Source organism: Prionailurus viverrinus, chromosome C1 (genome assembly GCF_022837055.1).
Source record: "Prionailurus viverrinus isolate Anna chromosome C1, UM_Priviv_1.0, whole genome shotgun sequence".
Taxonomy (NCBI): domain Eukaryota; kingdom Metazoa; phylum Chordata; class Mammalia; order Carnivora; family Felidae; genus Prionailurus; species Prionailurus viverrinus.
In genome coordinates this window covers 21,190,421-21,212,383 of record NC_062568.1, presented here as the reverse complement: position 1 = coordinate 21,212,383, position 21,963 = coordinate 21,190,421, and the positions used below count along the sequence as shown (strand labels likewise).

Sequence of the window (21,963 nt, the reverse complement as noted above, 5' to 3'; positions counted from 1 at the left end):
CAGAGTGGGGAAGACCAGAATTTGAAGTACCACCAAACCAGTGGTGAGTTTACCGTATTTTCATCTATGGTATTCCCCTGGCCTGAATTCAGAATAGTCCCAAACCTGGAAGTGAGCCCCAAGGACTGAAAGAGAGTCCCGGAAGAAACCCTTGAGTTCTGTCTCAAGAAACAATGGGAAAGGGCATGCATGCCTGACATCAGAGACAGTGAGTAAAGCCTCTCAGTTTTCTTTATTTTCTCTCTTCTTCCCTCCGTTTACTCACACCCCGGGCTGCAAGCAGTCTCACAGGGTTGGCAGAAACGAAGGCAACAGGAGCCCATGGAAGCCAGGTCTCTGAGGGAGGGACCCTTCCTCACAGACTGGAGGAGCTGTGGTCCCAGGAGGGTGGGGTAAGCCTCTACTGTTTCACTCCTTTCTCATGTTGCCAGCATTTAGCCCCAGATTCAGCTGCAGTCGTGGGAATACTTGGCAGAGTGGATTTCTTTCCAGAAGACCAAAAAGGGAAGCCCCAGGGAACCAGGAACTAGGTGGGGTTCGCAAGGAAAGGAGCTCAGGACAGCAACCATATTTGTAGTCTGAACTCAGAGAATGAACCTTTCTGCCTTTCGTAGGGGGGTGGTGGGGAGGGTGTGGAAAGCAAATAGGATAAGTAGGGAAAATGTCTTTGCTCTTTTGGATTTTTATCACATGAAATTTTGAAAGTACATTTCAATTACCCCTAAATTACCCTATATAGTCAATGTGTTTTCAGTTATTAAAACAATATAATTTTTGGTGAAACTTGACAAAATATCAGTCTATTGGAAAAGTAAGAGGGAAGAGCCAGGGAATTTCAGGAAAAGAGCAGTAATGAGAGGACATCGGCCCTACCAAATAATAATGGCTTTGTCCTCAGGTAGCAGATGACACTGACCACACTGCCTGAGGACAAAGCCATTATTTGTTTGTAAAATTCTCTTGTTGTCTGTGTAGAAATTTACTTTCAAAGTAGTTAAGTATAAATAGTGCCTGTGCAAGTATCTCATCTAACTTTATATATTGGGAATTATAAGCATACAAGCACTATTTAATATAAACACTATAATAAACATTTGAAGTATCCAGAATCACACCCCTGGGGTGACTGGCTATACCTGAACGACTTATCAGGAATCACCATTCAGAGGCACTCGGCACTTGAAATAAGTTTATCAAAATCTACACCAGATGATTTGCTGATAAGTGTAGTAAAGAATGTTAAAGGGTTTTTTTGTTGGTGGGATGAATGGTGAAGACAGGTGGAAGGTGTGGAAGATGGTACTGGCTCTACTACTGTTTGATCAATAAGACCTAATAAGATTGTCTGGGGACAAACGTGGTTTTCTCTAAGTCACAAGAACAGGGCAGGAGACTACCTGTGTGTATGTGTGTGTGTCTTACTTCCTAATCAGTGTTTGTACACTTGGTTTATTTGGTAGAACTTGGTTCACTGCTCGTGCTTTCATTTTAACGTACTTAGTGTTAAGGTTACAGCTGAGGGGGGATACAGCTCCTACTGCTAATCTCTGGAGGCCACCAATATCTACAAACAACAAAAACAAACAAAAACCTAACAAGTGCTGCCACGTCTATAACCAACAGGTATAATGAAGACTGTCCTGGCTCCATAGGGAAGGTACTTGTGGAAGAACAGACAATTCCTTTAGCCCAGCCCTCCCCACTCCACTTCCATAAGGCTGTGGTCGGGGGAGAGGAACACTCACAATTTAAAGTTAACAAGCCACGTCTTAATAACCAGAATGAGATGCTTTTAGTGACTGAGAGGGGCTAACAATTATGAAATAGACTGAGTAAAAGTTATAAAAGTGTCCTTAAGAGAACTCACTCCTGGTCAGGAAAGAGGGGTGTGAAAAAGCATGGCAGGTTGCAGTTACTGACAGTTCTATTATACTTTGTCGGTTATATTGTACCTCAACAAATGGAGGCATCTCATCAGATTGGTTAAACATGCAAATGCTGGCTCATGTATGTTTTTTCTTCTATATGTATAGGCATTAAACTCGCAGTGGAACAGTGGTTATCTTAGGAATAGGGACATGGTGGGCAAAGGTCACTTTCAATTTTCTTGTTGTTTCTTAAGATTTTCCCCAATGTTAACAGGACTGTCTGGTTCGTAGAATTATGGGCCATTTTTTTTTCTACTTCAGTATCATACAGAGACACACCCTTAATATTTTTAAAGAACTTAAGAATATTTATTAAGAAAAATTCTATTTTATTCTCATGCCAGAACTGGTAACTCAGTAATGTTGAGATCTTAACAAAATAAAATCTTTTTACTGGATAAAAACTCAACTGTTGTAGTAAACAGAAGGAATACTTCAGAGGTTTGATTTAAAAATTTATTACCAAGTTTTAATGTAAGCATATTAAATTGTATTGAATTTAGATATGAAAAAGCATTTTTGGTCTGCTATTATAAAGGAAATTGAATTATTCAAAAAAGGAAAATTACTGTGAATTTTTTAAACAAATACTGCTCTATGGAAGTTACTCAGAACAATTATTGCATTAACTCCAATGATGTTCTCACCTAAATGTGTTTGAACCACGTTTCCTTTACAGGCCAATGTTATGGATTATATTACCACTAGGTGGCGATACATAATCAGCATTCCAATTATTTTTGCAGCCAAACGCATTTGCATTTTGGAAGTTTAAAGTAGATAGCAAAATCCTTTCAAATGTTTGAAGATGAAGTATTGCTCAGAGTATCTTCTTAAAATAATACTTCAGACTTTAGGGTAAGAAAGGAAGTATTCCTTTTTTTTTTTCTGGATTTGAATTCAAATCCTTAAAACTCATTAGCTGGTTCTGATGATTACTAAAGGTAGCATTTTTAACTGCATGTTTTACAAGCTACATTCTCAAGATAAAGTGAAGAAATGATAGCATATATAGTCATAAGGTTATTTTGTGTGTTTTCAAAAACTTAAAACCAGAAGCACATCATTGCAGCTCCATTTGTTTTGCTATGTTGATATTAATAGCAACCAATCTTCAGAAGAGACATGGTACTGAAATGTCACTGAAGGAAGAATAAGGACATATAAAACCAGGATAGTTCTGTTCCACTCCTATTTCCCGAGGGTGTTACTGGGGAGAGTTTTTACCTTATATCATCTAAAGGTTTGTAACTTTTTAAAAAGGAGTCCTTTTCTTACTCATCACACTACAAAAGAGAGAGTGGATACTTTCTGACCAGAAAGCCCAAATTCATTATTCTAAGTCTTGGCCCCAAAGCACTTTGTGTATCACATCAGTCACTGAACAGTCAGTAGGAACAGTCAGTAGGCAGTGCTCTCTCTGCACGGTGGCACCAACTGTGTGTGGAAGGAAGGGTGAAAACGAACACAGTACAAATCAAACAGAACGAAAAAAATTGTGCTATTTATCCTTTTCCTTGCCACCTACCTCCACTAACAGCAGGACATTTGAACATGAACACAGACACAAAGACACACACTCCTTTTTAGGGAGTTATAGACCCGTCTGAAAAAAGTGTTAAGTGTTCTCTCCATGCTGACTACAATCTGGGGTTTTCTACAGACCTGTGGAAGCCCTAAGATTCTCAGAGCCCCAAAGTTAAGAATCCCTATCTTAGGGAAACATTGACTCTTTTGTCTCTATAACTCAAAATGATGATTCTGAAAGACCATCATATTAAGAAAAACCAGGAAAGGTAAGCTGAAATGGGATGTTGGTGGCGGAGCATAAGAGGTGCCACACACAGAACTCTGCCATTTCCAAAGGGCTATGTGATGTGAGGAAGAAGGGTCAGTAAAAAATGAAACAAACCAGTAGGTTTAATATCTAATGACATCAAATTATTTCAATTGAATTGAGAAGACTTACAGATTTTTCCCTTAAAAGGGAAGAAATGTGAAAGCAATTTATAAATAATTCCTTTTTGTTCCCTGTTGTGCCATGAACTCTAGAAATGAAAAATCAAAACTGTGGCCATGAGTAGCCTATTTTCCTACCGTATATCCACATTCTATATGTTTCATCTTAACAAATCTATTGGCTATAATTATTATCGAAATGTTGATAAAGTTTTTAAAAAGATGTAAATAACAAAAACACCTTTATTATCAAGGTGTCAAAAAAAGAAATTTTAGTTTACCGTTAAGAGTATTTTATAATAAAGCAATATTAATATATGGTACTATTCCCCCAAAGAGTGTTTCTTCGAACAGTAGGCCCTGAAATGTCCTGAGAAAAGGGGCTGTCTACTTGACAAGTTTGGCAAATTCCACTCCCTACAGTCACGAGTTTCCCCCGCGCATAAAAGCTACTGAAGGCTCTGAGCAGCCAGTAAAGGTGCATATTTAACTTTGTTTAATTAGCACGTACCCAGTCTGAATACATAAATCTTGTTTTCATGTTTCACATAACAAACAATTACTATCTGGTTGTACATATTTTGAGAAAGGCTGGCATTATGTATAAAATACTGGGAACACTACAGCTTATTTTTATGATACTTAAGAATGATTCACTGAATGAGACTCCCTTCGGAGTCTATAAAGCAGATGTGTGGCTAAAAAAACCCAGAAAGGTAGTTTCTGTATTGCAAATCTAGATGGTATATGCATTTGCCAAAACTCAACAAATATCAATCAAACTTGGGCAGGTCACTGTGTGTAAACTTTATGTCAAAAGAAGAAAACTAAACAGGTATTGAACCCAAGTAAATGATATATATGCTTTAGTATTTAGAAGGAAGGATACCGATGTCTGCAATTTATTCTGAAATACATCCCCCCCCCAAAAGGATTAATAGTGGATAGAGGAATACATTGATGGATTAGATCTGTGATAAAGCAAGTATGGTAAAATGTGAATGTGAATGCTAGAATTTATATGGGTAGATATACAGGTATTCACTGTTCTTTCAACATTTCTGTACGTTTGAAATTTTTCATAATAAAATTTTGAGGGGGGAAAAACCTGTAGTTATTAGAATTTTAGGCCAAAGCCTGTTAATGAAATACACACCACTGCACAGTGTAAAGTTAACCAAAGATCCTCCACAAACGAAATCAGTGATGATAATGCCATTCCAACAGTAATTTATAAGAAAGAGTAGTGGGAATCAAAAACCATGGTCAAACTGGGGGCAATCACTGATTAAAATGTTGCTGGACCCAATTAAAAAATGCACTAAAGACCTTAACAGACACTTCACCAAAGAAGAAATACAGATGGCAAATAAGTATATAAAAAGATGCTCCATATTGTGTCAGGGAAATGCAAATTAAAACAAGGACAGGGCGCCTGGGTAGCTCAGTCCGTTAAGCGTCTGACTTCGGCTCAGGTCATGATCTCACAGTTCGTGAGTTTGAGCCCCACATTAGGCTCACTGCTGTTACCACAGAGCCTGCTTTGGATCCTCTGTCCCTCTCCCTGTGCCCCTCCCCAGCTTGTGCTCTCTCACTCTCTCAAAAAGTAAATGAACATTAAGAATAAATAATAAAACAAGCAAGAAGCAAGGAGATACCATGACACATCTATTAGAGTGGCCAAAATCTGGAACACTGGCAGGATGCGCAGCAATAGGAACTTTCATTCATTGCTGATGGGAATGCAAAATGGTACAGCCACTTTGGAAGATAGTTTGGAAATTCTTACAAAATTAAACCTACCCTTATAATATGACCCAGCAATTGCGCTCTTTGATATTTACCCAAAGGAGCTATAAGGTTACGTCCACACAAAAAATTGCACATAGACATCTACATTAGCTTTATTCATAATTTCCAAAACTTGAAAGCAACCAAGATGTCCTTCAGTGGGGTAATGGATAAACTCTGGTACATCCAGACAATGGACTGTTATTTAGCACTAAAAAGAAATGAGCTGTCATGCCATGAAAAGACATGAGAGAACCTTAAATACATATTACTAAGTGAAAGAAGCCAATTGGAAAAGGCAACATACTGTATGATTCCAACTATGACATTCTGGAAAAGACAAAACCAAGAAGACAGTAAAATGATGAGTAGTTTCTGGGGTTAGGGAGGAGAGAAGAGGGATTGATAAGCAGGGCACAGAGGATTCTCAGGGCGGTGAAACTACTCTCTATGATAGTATGATGATGGATACACGTCATTACACATTTGTCCCAACCCACCCACTGCACCACACCAAAAGGTAACTAATGTAACTAATGTAAATTATGGGCTTGGGTGACCATGGTGTGTCAGCATAGGTTCATCCACTGTAACAAGTGCGCCCCTCTGGTGGGGAATTTTGATAACGCGGAGATTATGCAGGTGTGGGGATAGCGCATATATGGGAAATCTCTGTACCTTCCTCTCAAGTTTTCTGTGAATGGAAAATTGCTCTAAAAAGTAAAGTCTAGGGATGCTTGGGTGGCTCAGTCAGTTGATCATGTGACTTGATTTCAGTTCAGGTCAAGATCCCAGGATCATGGGATTGAGCTCTGCGTTGGGCTCCGTGCTGAGTGTGGAACCTGCTTAGGATTCTCTTTCTCCCCCTTCCTCTGTCCCTCTCTCCCACTACGCTCTCTCCAGTAATAAATGAAATGAAAAAAAAAAAAAAAGTAAAGTCTATTAAACAACAAAACAAAACCAAAAGCCTTTGCTGGAATTGCAACTTCCTGTGTGTTAATATGCTCAGCAGAGCCTAACAGCACTGCTTGCAGTATTGCATGGAGCCAGACTTCTTGATAGAATTTGTGCTCAATAAGCTCTAGTCAAACAATAATTGTAGTTTATTAGTACCACAGTTTAGTAATTCTTCATAATTCACAAGCTTCTAGTGAGCTGCTCTGCTCTACATTAAAAATAAGAATCTGGATTTGCATGGCATTTGCTCCTACGAAAAACAATTTTGAATCAGTCTGTCGTCTGTTAGGAGCCCTCCCCCAGCTCACGAGAGGAAGTGAAGCACATTTTTTGGATTATTGATCTTGGACACCACCTTAGTAAGTAATCACACGATCAAACTTTTGATCTCATTTTTGTTATTAAACTAATGTTTGATCTGGTGTGTGTCAGTGTCATTACATCTTACAATAAAATAGGAACTATAATGGTTGTTCCTTAACTAAATCGGGATTATGTGTGAAGTGATCAAATGACAGTAGTAAGATTTACTGCTGGAAGAAAAGTACCTTCACTAAAATGTTCTTGTGCTAACACATACAGAATCCATTATGACATCTAGATCATAATCCTCAAAAAGAAATATGATTACCGGGTGATGCAGTCTTCCGCCTGCTTCTCATTGTTCATCTTGTGATACACCACAGCGCCCACTGCCAGGGGGCCCGCGTCCCCGCACAGGAAGGTGATGGAACGCTTGGTCAAACTGTTCAGACCTTGCTTTACGTAGCCATGTGCCATCTGTAGGTAAGCAGGGTCCCCGAACACATCATAGAGATGTAAGTAAAGCACAGAGATACCTGAAAAGCAAAAAGAGAATAATGTAACGATGAAGAATGGGCCACTGTTTTATTTTGGTTTGCTGCCAACTCAGCAGTGTTGATTGTCGATAAGCCATAACACATATATAAGTAAACTCTCCGGAAGTTTAGATGACCTTAGTTCTAGACTCAGCAGCTCTAAGAACCAGACAAAGGCACTTGCTCTGCTTCTTCATCATTGCAACTGTACATAATAGGAACTCTGAGACCATCTCTGAACTCTAACCTAAGTTTATTATTAACCCTTGCTGCACTCTACTGTGTGTAAATGTATTCTTCTTGATGGTTAAATGACAGGTTATCAAAACTGTATTTCTAATAGTCACTTCTTTATTTAACATATAATCATTTACTTAATAAGTAAACAAGTAATACTTGTTCTTGCGAGCTACAGAAATTCAAAGACTAGGGAGCGAAAAATTCAATTTCTCTTTCTATGGGAAGGTAATTTTGTGAATGAGAAGGTAGGGACAGTAACCAAATTCCCTACTCCAGTATCATTCCAGGCAGGGATTATAAAACAACTACTAAGTTATTTGAGATCTGAGAAAATAAATTCAATTCCTCCTTAATTTCTTTTCTCTGTCAAGGACTCTGCTACTTGAGAAATTATACTGTAAAAACTGCCAATGACTTTTGCTTTGGGCCTTCCTCGATTTGCTTCTTATCCTTCAAGAGAAACCTGATATATATATATATATATATATATATATATATATATATATATATATATAATTGAGGTGTTGTCTGAATGCCTGTCACAGTAGATAGAGCCTTCCCTCTGAAGCCGATTGGTCTCAGGGCAGACTCAAAGATGTGGAGTAGAGAACCTACCTGCCTGCAGCATTTCCAGAAACTCATTTCTCCCCTTAAAGTACATTTTCCATCTCATTTACCATTTTTAGAAGATACAGAGCCTCTGTTTAAATCTAAATTAATAGAGCCAATCTCTTCATGGATTTCAGTGCAGTAAAAATGCAGTCTGCAAAATTACTTTTCACTGTACTGAGGACAATTTTAAATTTAGATAGTTTTCTCATTTTGCATGGGTAATCTCCAAAGCTTTGTGCTGCAGACAATTCAATTTCACATGTATATTAAGGCCAAATTTTCATTTCCTGCCTAAGTTAATAACCTTGTCTGCTCTTTCAAAGTGGCTTGGTGTTAGGAATTCCACAAGCTGATGATCGGATGTACCAGTGCTGAAGGTCTGCAGACCTAAGTGTACAAAACCATGTATGTAAGAAAAAAAATCTCCTTTTCACAAATGATCAATGTCAAAAGCTTCTTCTGCCAATTAGGTCCTTAAATGGCTTCATCTCCATCCACACAAGGCATCTGCCGGTGATCCATTTAAATTGTTACCCTTTCATTTTGGCCTCCTATTCCCATTGCTGCCTGAACTCCCCTAATTGAGTTCTGTAAGCACTGCAGCCAGATAATGACATGACTGAAGTCTGTGAAAATACAAAGTGATTAAATACAAGCCCAATGATTGTTTTCCTTTTCAAACCTTTGTCTCTCATTATCAACAATTCCTCTTGGCCTAAATATTTAACAAACAAAACCCACTGAAGTTTGCAGTGGTAAGGTTTGATGCATTTCTCACGAAAAACAGGTAGGTAGTCATTTCTCCATTCCACCATATTTCATTTAGATGGAAAACTTTTTTTCTTTTTGATTAGCAGAGAATTCTCTTCCTGGGTTCTGTTCCTCTCCTTCTCATTCTGGGCCTCAGCATCCCTGTATTTTGGTTCAGCGATCTGCGCCTCAGTTTACGGTGTCTACCTCCTGTCACAAGACACCCATGGATGAAAGGGTTTCAAGTGAGGAGTGTTGCTGCCAATTCACAGAAGTTTCTTGTATAAACTTACTAGAAATGAGTCTAGGTCCAGAAAGTAAGACAAAATGTGTAAGTCGAAGACATTTAATGACTCATCAATTCTGTGTACCCCAGATGACCCGATAGAAAAAATGGGGGAACTGTGTGTGGCTAAATGTCTTAAACCCGATCGTTATGCTCTCCCAACCTTTAGCAATATTCATGCATATAACATCACCTTTGCATAAATACTGAATGCTGAGAGATAACTAGCAAGGTGGGAAATAAAGACACAACCTTGAAGGCTTGGCAGGGAAAACTCACCCCAGTCCCCTTACATATACCTGCAACCCTGGCCTCAGTCTATGCTTTAAAAAACTTTTCAAATGTTAATTTTTATAAAAATAAATTTGTTATTCATGGAAAAAGTCAAATGGTACTGCAAGGCTACTATGCTTCTCACCCACTGAGATATTAATATGCCTCTAGGGCAGGGCCAGGTTTGGGAGGGAGGACTGCAGTTGTATCCATTCATAAACTCATCCCCAAGTATGATTTCAGCCTGTAAATGACATTTAATATAATGAGAAAGAACATTCGTACTGGCTTCTAGGATAACAACCATCCAAACTGGTCATGAGACTCAACACAGGATGATATATGGAGCTTAATCTTTTTAATGTTTCATTTTTCTTTTTATCACAGGATGTGCCACTTAATCAGAGTATTTGGGGCTTAAATTTGAGCAGCAGATAAAATTTCATTCTATATTGTTCACTAAGCGAAAGGCAGGATAAAGGAGATTTGCTTCCTTCTTCTACCCTTTCACCTTTTCTTCCAGAACAGAAAAGACTAAAGTCAGACGTAAATTTTGATTGCATTGGGGTGCCTGGCTCAGTTGATTAAGCGTCCCACTCGATTTTGGCTCAGGTGATAATCTCACAGTTTGTGGGATCGAGGCCTGCGTGGGGCTCTGTGCGGACAGTGGAGAGCCTGCTTGGGATTCTGTTTCTCCTCCTCTCTCTCTGCCCCTCACACACTCACTCTCTCAAAATAAATAAACATTCAAAAATAAATTTTGATTGCATTTAGTTGTAAAAATATACTTCAAATAGTTTTAGATATTAGAATTACTTTATAAAAAGGAAAAAAAAAAAGGTGCCTGGATGGCTCAGTCGGTTAAGCATCCAACTCTTGATTTCAGCTCAGGTCATGATCTCACTTTTTGTGAGTTTGAGCCCTGTGTCAGGCTCTGTGCTGACAGTATGAAGTCTGCTTGGGATACCCTCTCTCCCTGTCTCTCTGCCCTCCCCTGCTTGTGTGTGTACTCTCTCTCTCAAAAATAAGTAAATACACATTTAAAAAAAGAAAGAAAAAAAAAATAAAGCTGCCCCCTGCCCTTAAATCTGGAGGGATTTTGACATCTTCATTGACATAAAGTTGATGTTAAAATATCCTATTTCTTAGCTGGTCCACTCCCTGATAACTACTGTCATTATTAGGCTATGAAAACTAATGCTTTTTTGGTATGAATTTTATTGTCTTGTTAAATTTGCTCATATATATGACTTAAACTTATTGACACATTCTAAATGGGAAAATAATCCATATGAAGAGAGATACATTAAGAAATGAATAAAACAAAATCTAATCCATTATTTGCCCATTAATCCCAAAGTCATTAAAGGTGACCAATAAAGCATTTGGGATAACTAATCCTGTTCAGAAATGAGTATTCTCCTTCAGGAACAAGAAATTATTGCTACTCTGGTTGGTCGTACTTCATTTCCTATAGGGTATAGGAAAGTTGTAATAGGGATACCCCCTCTATTTTACATGCAAATCCAGATAAATATAAGATCAGGAAAAAAAATCATTCAAGTACCTTTTAGAATCAAGCATGTGAAGTCAGTAAATGCTTTAGATATGGCAAGTGCATTCCTTAGTTATTCACAGCTTTGGAGGCTGGGTTGGTAGAAGAAGCATGGACAGAAGTGGGTAGAAGTATTCCCTCCATCCCAGGGTGAAAAACAATACCATCAAGGAGAAGGAGGTATGATGGGGCGTGGACCACAAGGGGAAGACTGAACTGGAGCCAGTGCATGGTACTCCCGGAGAGTGGAATTAATTACCTGAGAAAATCCATGTGGATGAGAAGGCTAGGAGATGACATGGTTAATAAGGACAGTTGCCTTGGGGGTTCAAATTAAAACCAGACATAGAAATTTAGGTTTGATGCTAATCTATGATTGGTTTATGTCGAGGAGTAGTATTTTTTTAAAAAGGCATTTTTCAAAGGTAACCCGATGGGTTAGTCCAGGCCCTCCAAGATGGGACTGAACATGCAGGACTTTGTTAGGGAACTGCATCCTGGACACCTACCACATGAAGAAAACACCGGCAATTACACGCTTTGGCTTGAAATCACATGCCACTTCCACCTGCACCCCCTGGACTCGAAGAGGCTGCCTCACGTAACTACACTGCAGTTGAGAGGTTTAATCCTCCTAGGAGTCCAGAAGGAGAGGGACACCAGATATGGGTGGGCACTAGGCACGTCTACCACAGGACATGGCAGTGGGGAAGAGGCAGAGAATGAGCCAAACCTGTACAGTTCAGGTTTGGGATGTTCACTAGACATCCAAGCAGAGAGGTCAGATAGGCAGTTGGATGTAGGAGTCCAGAATTCAGGGGAGAAAGGCTGGACAAATGTCCTCCAGAGGTGTGGGGAATCATGTGACTACTAGAGTAGTCAATGATTCTCTGATGCACTTCAGGAGCAAGTGGGCTGCAAGATTCATCAATCCTATGTAGGCAGGGGTTGCTTTTAACTAAAAAAAGAAAAAACAAAACAAAACAAAACAAAACCCAAAAATCAAAAACCTCCTTTGTGGTCTGAAAGGCCAGAAGCAGTCCAGACATACACTACTTTGAGCTTACAACTCCTAAATCTTGTCTGGTTACTTAAACTGGGGGGCCAATATGACAGCTTCTAACTGTAAGTGTCTACACAAATTTAAGTTAATTAAAAGTGAACAATTTACAATAAAGTGTCTCAGTCACACTAGCCACATTTCAAATGCTCCAGAGCTACAGGTGGCTAGCAGCTGCCATAATGGACAACAAAATAACTTCTCTATCACTGCAGAACGTTCTAAGGACAGCACTGCTCTGAACACCAGAGACAGATGTCATTCTGCATAAGAAGTTCAGGAAGCCTGGCACTGCCCCCACAGTTCATCCTAGAAATCTGTTTTTGGAATGTTGGTAACTAATTTAAAGAAAAAATGATACCGTGAGGACTGAAGAGAACTTTGCTGTAATAGGAATCTGTCCTGATTTTTAGTATGGAAGCTCTGAACTAGATTTTTCTATTCGGTTTCCTTCTGTAGCTACTACTTGGGGAAGGGAGGATAAACTGCTTAGGGACACTTCTAAATCTGCAATTTCCTTACTCAGCTACTTATCCCCAGTAGTACTATAAATATAGCCAGCTGTTGAGAAGTAATTAATACCAAGCCTTTGAATTTCTGAGGGATCATTAGTCCTATTCATCTTGACCAATCAAGACCTTGGTGTCTCTCAAATGTATATGGAGATGATAAAAATCTCCACAGATGTATGAACTCTCAAAAACACTTGTCTGTGAGTCTGCATTTTAGAGATTATGCCTTAACATTATTCATTTATTTTATGACCAGTCTGCACTGATGTGAAAACCTCTGCCATTGCACATCCTCTTACGAAGTATTTGCTTGCAGGTCAGGGTCTTTTCAAGATTCTCTTCGTGTAATCTGGTGGGAAGAGCCGTGTTCAGATTGCAATACTGCTGGAGTCACTAGAGATGCTAACACCAAGGATGGTCTTAATGGTTCTGAGTGGTACGGAAGCGGGGACTCCCTGGAAGGTGATGGATGACTGAGTTTCAAATAAACTGTTCCCTAGTCAAAACTTTGAAAGTTCATCAATTACCACATTTTTCTTTTCTCCTTTCAGATTTATGAAAACATAAGTGACTGTTTTCTCTAATTAACCCCGTACAGTATGATCATCTGTCTACATCAGGTTGGTACTTTCTGATATGCTGTTTATTTTTTCAACAAAATCACAGTTGTCTTTAGGGCACAGTTCCCATTCCTAGTCACTGCTGTTTCTGTGCACAGCGCTCTCCACGGAGCCTGCAGTGGACACTGCCCGGACCAGTAGCTCTGCTCAGCTGTCAGAGGAAAGCCAAGCATGACAAGCAGCTGCGCATCGGGAGTACAGGTAGCATGGGGAGAAGACCAGTGTGCCTCTGCACCATTAATTACGTAGTATCGCCCCGCACAGAGAAGTAGGAAAGGCAGAGGGCAAAAAAGCACCTGGAACATGTGTCTTCTTTTCTCTCTGATGCATTTCCAGAGCTGACTGTCTGAGAGGAAAACAGATTTTCAAAAAAGGACACATCATACTTTCCTCCTCCTTCCCTCAGTACCCTGCTTCATAACTGTCAAATTAGGAAATGCTCCTAGTCTTTTATTCAGACTGCCATTAATAGGTGATAAATCTTTCAGCATAGTGGTCATTAAGAGCACGGGCTCAGAAATTGATGTCTGGGATTGAAGCCTCACTCTACCACTCACTAGCTGTGTGATTTTACCTCACTTACTAAACCTCTCTGTGCCTAAGCATGTTTACCTATAAAATGGAAATAATAGTAGCTACTCTATAGCTACTGTGGATCATGCTGATCAGTACAAGTCCCCAGCACACAGTGACTAAATAAATGCCCAACTCCATTATACTGTGAACTTTACCGAGTGTTGAAAGAGTGACTCCATCTTATTTGTGATGCCTGATTGAAAGGGACAGAAAGTACAGAGGGAACTATACTCTTCTTCCCATGTCCCTGCCTCTCTCCACTCCTACTGGCTCCTCTGACTAGAAAAATGTTCCCTATACACGTGCCATCTGGCCCCTCTCTTGAGCTTCTGGGAGTCTTCTCTGTTTTCAGGCTCTCCCTCTTTTCTCTCCTGTTTCCCAAGGGGTAATCCACACATGGGCTATCCAGATGCTCTGTTTGAGTCTAAGGAGGTAAGTTCAAATCAGGTGGCAAGAAGGAAGAAACCCACTTGACATCCAGGTCTAAACAATAGGCTCTCTATCCAGCTTTACCAAGTATAAAGCAGATGTCATGAGCCCTACCTAATTTCCGAGTTCATTTCTCAACTGGATCAGAAGTCAAGGGGAAAGAGATGTGATTAACTCTTCTACATCCTAACAGAAACGAAATGAGTTGAATTCCACTCTCTTCCCATTCCATCTAGTTTTGTTTAAGTGACTGTTTTTAGCTTGCATAGGTGGTAGCTAGAATAGTAATAGCAGGACACTGTCCATTCATTCATTCGTTCACTCATTCAACAAATATTTATTAAGCACCAACTATGGACCTGGCATTGTGTTAAATGCTGAAGATGCTCAGAATCAAAATGACAAAACATAGCCCCGCCTCCTTGGTGTTGTCTAGAAAAGTCAAATTGCTTAGATAGGTCTTCTTTCTTTCCCTCCTGCCATTTCTTCTGGTCTATCCACATTCTCTTCCTGTTCTCAGTGTTTCGCCCAAGCACACTGGTAGCATTTGAACCCTATACTTGTTTCAAGCCCGTATCTTAGCCACTTAAGATAACCTACAGTGTAATGAAATCAACACAGTAAAAAGTGCAGTCAGAAAGGAAGTAGGTGATACTCTGGCAGTTCTCTATCTAGTGCTCACTGTGAAGGGCTCTAATAAACCCAGTGTGGATCCACGCCCTTTTTTCCTTCCACTTGCCTTGGCAGTGCTGGCTGCGAGGCACAGGCGCTTCTCATGAAGGTGAAGGACACTTGGCTGGGGCTCAAATTAGACACTGAAATGCTGGCTCTCGTTGAAAAGTTACGTAATAAAAAGATGAAGTTGCAAAGAAAAGATACCTGGCCAGAGTGATTCCTTTCAAATAAGTCTGGTATCAGCAGAAACTAAGCCCCATGTGCTAAAGCTGTAGCTCAAAGGCTATACATTTGGCAGATCAGAGGAACAGCATCTTGAAACACTTTAATGACTTGCATTTAGAGCGCAAGTTAATATTACTCCAGGGATTATGCTGCATATCCTCTTATTTAAAATGTTATCTAATACTTGAAAAGGGGAAATATATGCTGATCTTAGCCTCATTAACTTTGTGAGTTGGTTATAGAAGATTGGGTTATGTCTTTTAGAACTAAAGCCCCTAGAGTCCTGTGTGTGTGTGTGTGTGTGTGTGTGTGTGTGTGTGTGTGTGTGTGTGTAAGTGTGAGCTGATCATCATTTCCCTTAGGAATCATCATAGTTAAGACTGGGAAAAAATGAAATTAAATGAGGGCTAGCACTTTCCCTCATTCTTTCTTAAAGACACTAGTGAGATCAGCTATCTCTTGGGTTTACTTAACTTTTCTACTATGCTATCTGCAAGGGAAGCAATCTTTTCTCCTAAATGCTTATTTCTAACACAAAAATACCTCATCTGCTCATTTAATTCTCTGTAATATCAATTCCTCACCAGTGCTTTATAATTTCTATTTTATTAAGGTACTTTAAAATCTCTTCCTCCCTGGAAGCTACCTGGAATGAAAACCAGAACAGCCCAAAGATAGGTGCCATCAGGCTCTCGAATGAGTCCCAACAGATTCCAGGACACCACCTAGGACCACTTAGTAGCTGGCCATTGGGTATGATCTTAAGGGGACTCCATGCTTGTCATTTTTCCGTACTGTCTGCTGCTATGTGCACAGGCATAAAGAGCAGTTCTTGATGGAGCACCTAAAGAACAGAAATGTTTTCCTTGCTTCACAAGCTGGGAGCACATTCTGTAAAGAACTCCTGTAAGTCCAGCAGGAAAGGATTATGGCTAAGAGCGAACAATTCAGTGCTTATTGCTGGCACATGTCATACATCAGTATCACGATGCATTACACTTCAATGTACGAAATTCTATAAAGGATATTCTATAAAGGAATTCTATAAAGAACTATAAAGTTCAGTGAGAGGAACTGGGCCTGTTCATTGCAAATATTGCTTATTAACAGCTGTAACAGCTACCGATTATTTTCAGACTAACAGATACTTCATATGAGAAGATCCACAACAAGCGTTTTCAAATACAAGCAATTATGAGGAAAAGCTTCTGTTCTGGCCCAGTGAATTTTCTACCCTGAAACCATGCTGAATATATTAATTTAGGATTAGGAAGCATGGAAACAACTTCTATAGCACAATGCTGGAGATTTCATTTTTCTGGCTGCAAATGCCCATAAATCTTTCCACGGTTTGCTTTATGTCCGATCCCAAATAACTTCTTCCTATAGACTTTTAAATAGTTATTACTCTTGCCTGTCTAGCTCATGTTTCCCTCTTTCCTTCCAAATTCCTTTCATGTTTTATCCTAATTTTTTTCTAAAACACTTAAAACTCACTAGTCATTAGTCACCTCTAAAATGTTTGGACAGCACGAGTATCATCATGTTACCACTGCTCAAGCGACCCCACCCTACAGCTCATGTGCGCACATTCTCCATACGTGATACATCCTAAAATGTAGGGAGTGAACCCAGATGTAGAAGTGGAGAGTAAATACACACACAGGCACACACTCTCATGGGGTAAAGACAGGGCCTCTAAAGCCAGACTTGCTGAGCTGAAGCTTAAGTTTCTAATTTACTGGCTATGTAACGTGGAATAGGTACTCAGCCTTGCTTTGCTTCAGTTTTCTCATCTGTGAAATGGGGATACAAAGAGTATCCACACCACAGAGCTGTTCTGAGATTTAGGTTAGTTAACGAATGCCAAGCACTTAGAATGGTGTCCTGGCATATAACATTAGTTACTGGCATATGCATGCACACACTGGATCCTGTCATTCAAATGTCAATCCCAGCAACGTTTTATTAATAGGCATCATTTTTACTCTTTACTTCTGTCCTTTATCAGTCAAATGATCATGAAACTGCATATTGATGATCCTCATTCCCTTGGGAACCAAAATTTACTCCATATATTTTATTATTAAATTACTGAATTCTTGTTTCTGAACATCAGTAATAATTTGTTAACTCTCAATTACTGCCTACAAAATTGATTATTCACAATACTTCATTCCTGGATAAGCATGAACCCCAGAGCGATGTATTACCGTAACTGCCTCAATGGCCAATATGAGACAGCTGCAGGTTCGAACAATTCTCCCCTCCTTTCTTTCCTAGGGTAAAGGCATCTTATTTCTGTGTTGTGAATAATAATAATTAAAAAAAAAAAAAGGTAAAAGTCAGTTAAGCCTCTGACTTAGGCTCAGGTCATGGTATCACAGCTTGTGAGTTCAAGCCCCGCATCGGGCTCTGTGCCGACAGCTCAGAGCCTGGACTGCTTTGGATTCTGTGTCTCCCTCTCTTTCTCTCTCTCTCTCTGTCTCTGCCCCTCCCCCACTTGGGCTCTGTCTCTCTCACTCTCTCAAAAATAAACATTTAAAAAAAAAAAGGTAAAAGTCAGGAATACAGACTGTAAAACTGCACTGTGACACACACAGCATGTAAATATGTAGGCTTTAGTGAAAATGATGCTTGAATCCTATTAAAAGCCTACACTGACCGTTCTCATCACTGTGTTATATCCTCTGCTTCCATTTTGTAATAAAAGCCAAGATAATTTCAGTTGTAAACTAGTTTGTAAAGGCAATGTACTTTCTAAAGCAATGACTTGCTACTTTTAAATTTTTATTTAACCTGTACACATCACCCTTACCAATAAAGCATTATGCACACAGTGTTTTCTAAAGCATATATAACACAGGTACAGAAATTCTAATAAGTAGCTTGTCACTCTTAGTCTCAATTTTTCCTAAAAACATAGAAAGTGGGAAAAATGATGGGAGTCCAATTTTTCAGTTTTAAGTGCATATGTGATATTAAAAACACATGGGCACGGCGCCTAGGTGGCTCAGTCAGTTAAGCATCCGACTCTTGGTTTTGGCTCAGGTCATGATCTCACGGTTTGTGATTTCGAGCCTTGCATTGAGCTCTGTGCTGGCAGCAAGGAGCCTGCTTGGAATTCTCTCTCTCCCTTTCTCTCTCTGCCCCTCCCCTGCACATGCTTTCTCTCTCAAAATAGATAAATAAACTTAAAAAAATAAAAGAACAAAACAAAACCACATGGGCTTCTTTACTAAAACTTTCATTTTCAAGATCAAGTGAGCAACTGAGGCAAATCCAGTCATAGCATGAATGAGGTATTATGAAGCTGGACAGTTTCCATTTGTAGCTTTTTATAGTCACGAAGCAGAAACACAGACATATGACTATGGGGTTTACTATGGATTAATGCAGGGTACAAACAAATTAAGAATTTTATAACCCTGTGACAAGCAAGCAGGAGTTTGAGAGGATGTGGAAAGGAGAGGCAGGTAACGTTTCAGTCACGCTGAGAAAACGCTAACATCTCCCAGTCTTTAGAACCAGTTGCAGCCCCTTTCTTGTTAGAAGTTACACTTAGCTCTAGAAAAATTACTTATGAATTGGCATTCCTATCATACTTGCTTTCAATGGCAGGTTTTATGAAAGAACTATTACTTATTGAAATGAAAACAAAATTAAAATAAAAGTGTTTTGAAACAAACTCCAAATGTGAGTCTCCCTAGACACCCAGAGCAGGCAAAATATTGTTTAGGAAACTTCAAAATATTTTAAAGATAAAAATTCCCTCCAAATTGGCAGACGTTAGAGATCTTTCTGTAGGTGGAAAAAAATTAAGGCTCATTGTCCAAATGCTTTGTGCAAACAATAAAAAAAAAATCGTTTTTCTTGTTATATAGGACTTATAGCAGAGATTACTAGGATCTTACCCCAAATCCACTTAACCCCAGCTAACAGACTACGTTTACTATCCTTCCTGACAGGAGTGACCATGTGACTATGTTCCAGACAATGAAAAGTAGGTAGAGTTGAAATGTTGAGTGGGGCTTCCAGAAAGTCCTTTAAAAGGGGACGAGGGAAGCTTGTTGGATGAGAGGGCTCAGTTGGTTAAGCTTCTGACTCTTGGTTTCGGCCCAGGTCATGATTTCACAGCCATGGGATAGAGCCCTGCATCGGACTCCATGCTGACTGCACAGATCCTGCTTGGGATTCTCTCTCTCAGCCCCTCTCGGCTTGCACTCTCTCTCTTAAATGAATAAATAAACTTAAAAAAATAAAGGAGAGGAATGCATTCTTTTTTTTTTTTTTTTTGCCTCTTTTTCCTTTCTGCAGCCTGAAAGGCTGATGTAATGCATTAATCTTCAGCAGTGATCTAGCCAAGAGGTAGACGCCAGTGGCTGAGGGATGATAGAGCAGAAAGATATCCTGAGGCCATTATATCAACCCTGAACTGCACTGGCCTTCTTTTACCGAAGAGAAAAATAAACTTCTATCTTATTTAAGTCACTGTCATTTTGGTTTTTTCATATATGTGCAGCAGAACCTAACCCTATTCTAAATCCTAATTCTATCTGAATGAGCATTAACTATTAGATCATACTTCCACTGGGGAATGAAACTTAACAAAATAGGATGGTAACTTAAAGTTCTAATTAATAATAATCATGAAGTTCTCTCATACAAACTACATAATGATCACCAAATGCTCAATAAATACCAATGTTGAAGAAGGTGATCAAGTTTTAAAGCTTTTCTGTAATAAATTAGTGTTTCCCAAAGTAATATAATTTTGGACAAGTTAGCAACAAGAACAAACAACAATATTTATAAAAAATATGACACTAAATTTTGGGAACAAATTAAAGAAAACAGAATCCTTATTTTCTAAAAAGTATCCCTCTTTGGAAGACAGAAAGGGGAATACAAAGAGTAACATACAAATTAATACATAATTATGTAAACACTGGTTTGACACACAACACCAATTGTGTTTATTACCTTAAAATGTTTATGAATCCACTTAATGGCAATAAAATAGCAATAATGAAGAGATGATACTTGGTAAGATAGAACAATGGGAAGAGAAGGTACTGACATGATTTCTTGTGTCAAATTAGCATTACGTAGTTTCTTATGCAACTCAGAGTTTTATGCTATTCAGACCGTCTGAACACTGGCAAGGGAACAAAAGCATTTTACTTACGAAAACATTGGAGGAGACAGTCCATTTTATGTGGGAATAATGGCTTTTTAACAGTGCTCAATTAGCAGACATCAGGATCCCTTCCCTCCAAAGCCATTAGCAAATTTATCTAGAAGATTTTATGCTACATCATAAAACAACCCAAACTGCTTAGTATGCCAATTTGCCTAAGACACTTGCCATATAAGCTGCTTTCAGGAGCCAGCAGTAAGTATCATAAATACTTAAAGACAAAAAGTTGAAGGATATTGGCATTCAAAGGAGATGACACTGGAAACTCATACTGCCAAAACATTTAGCCACACTTGCATTTTGCTTGGAGTGGAATTCCTTTTCTATTTCCTCTTCTATTTAACCTTTAGGATCTCATTCAGCCCCAGCAGTAGAGGGCCTGACTGATGGTTTTTCAACATTGTCAAAATACTAATTCAAACCTGAAGTCAATCCCCACTTCTTTTCTCCCTAAAGCAACGTACCTTATAATATGTAATAATAGCTCACCTGAATGAGTGAGTAGGACAGAGATTTCAGTCATTCTTTTTGTAGTCAGGGAATTAAATCTAGCCATCTGTCTTAGTATTCTTTTTTTTTTTTTTTTTTTTTGGCCAGGAATAACAAAATAATAGAAACTCCAAATATATTGGGAAAAGATCTGTAAGTGTGGGCTTTAGATGTGGAAATCAAGAGGAAAGCTAAAGATAACCATGCATTGTACTTGTTCTATTTTGCTCAAATACTTGTAATTTTATTTTTTTTAATTTTTTAATTTTTCTAAAGTTTATTTATTTTGAGAGAGAGAGAGCATGAACAAGGCAAGGGCAGAGAGAAAGGGAGAGAACATCCCAAGCAGGCTCCCCTCAGTCAGCGTGGAGCCTAACGTGGGGCTGATCCCACGAACTGTGAGATCATGACCTGAGCCAAAACCAAGGGTTGGACACTTAACCAACTGAGCCACCCAGGAGCCCCAATTCTCACAATTTTAAATAAAAAATAGTAATGTTCATTTAAATGACAAATGTTGTTACAACTTTCTTCTTGAAGCAAAATACTTTCACGTTTATTCTCATTTTCAATAAACCTTGTATTAAGCTTCTAAAATCCCCCAAAATTATAAAACGAAGCTAAGAAGGCAGGCCGAACATTAACTAGTCCATTCCTTTTATTTTAGAAAATAATGACCTTAAATATCCCTAACAGAATTTTATTCTGATTTTTATCTGCCTCCCCACCCTCATAAGGACAGAATCACTTGTCATTACTAAAAGGTTTGCTATTAGTAAATTCCTGCCATAGAAAAACTCTCCAAGTGCAGTCCACAGAGGACTATATACATCAGGACCACTGAGGCTTGCAAAATGCATATTCCTGGGCCTCACTCAAGACCTGCTAAACTGATATCTCCACTGTGAGGCCCAGGAACCTGCATTTTCATGACAAGCAACACTGCCTTAAAATCTAATTCCTTGAGCTGAAAACTTGTTCCTCCTT

General features: G+C 39.0%; 2 protein-coding genes across 5 annotated transcripts in view; one reads left to right on the top strand and one right to left on the bottom strand.

Annotated features, from left to right (window-relative positions):
- The window catches only part of CPS1 (carbamoyl-phosphate synthase 1), a 370,424-nt gene that overhangs the window by 148,313 nt on the left and 200,148 nt on the right, over positions 1-21,963 (top strand). The window contains exons 3-4 of the mRNA XM_047870099.1: positions 13,079-13,224; positions 13,314-13,382. The gene's annotated coding sequence lies outside the window, so the exon portion shown is untranslated. The remainder of the gene's footprint in view (positions 1-13,078; positions 13,225-13,313; positions 13,383-21,963) is intronic.
- The window catches only part of LANCL1 (LanC like glutathione S-transferase 1), a 37,330-nt gene that overhangs the window by 10,579 nt on the left and 4,788 nt on the right, over positions 1-21,963 (bottom strand). For all 4 annotated transcript variants that reach the window (XM_047870104.1, XM_047870103.1, XM_047870102.1 and 1 more), the window contains exon 4: positions 7,267-7,474. In XM_047870104.1, coding sequence (XP_047726060.1) covers positions 7,267-7,474 — 208 coding nt within the window. The remainder of the gene's footprint in view (positions 1-7,266; positions 7,475-21,963) is intronic.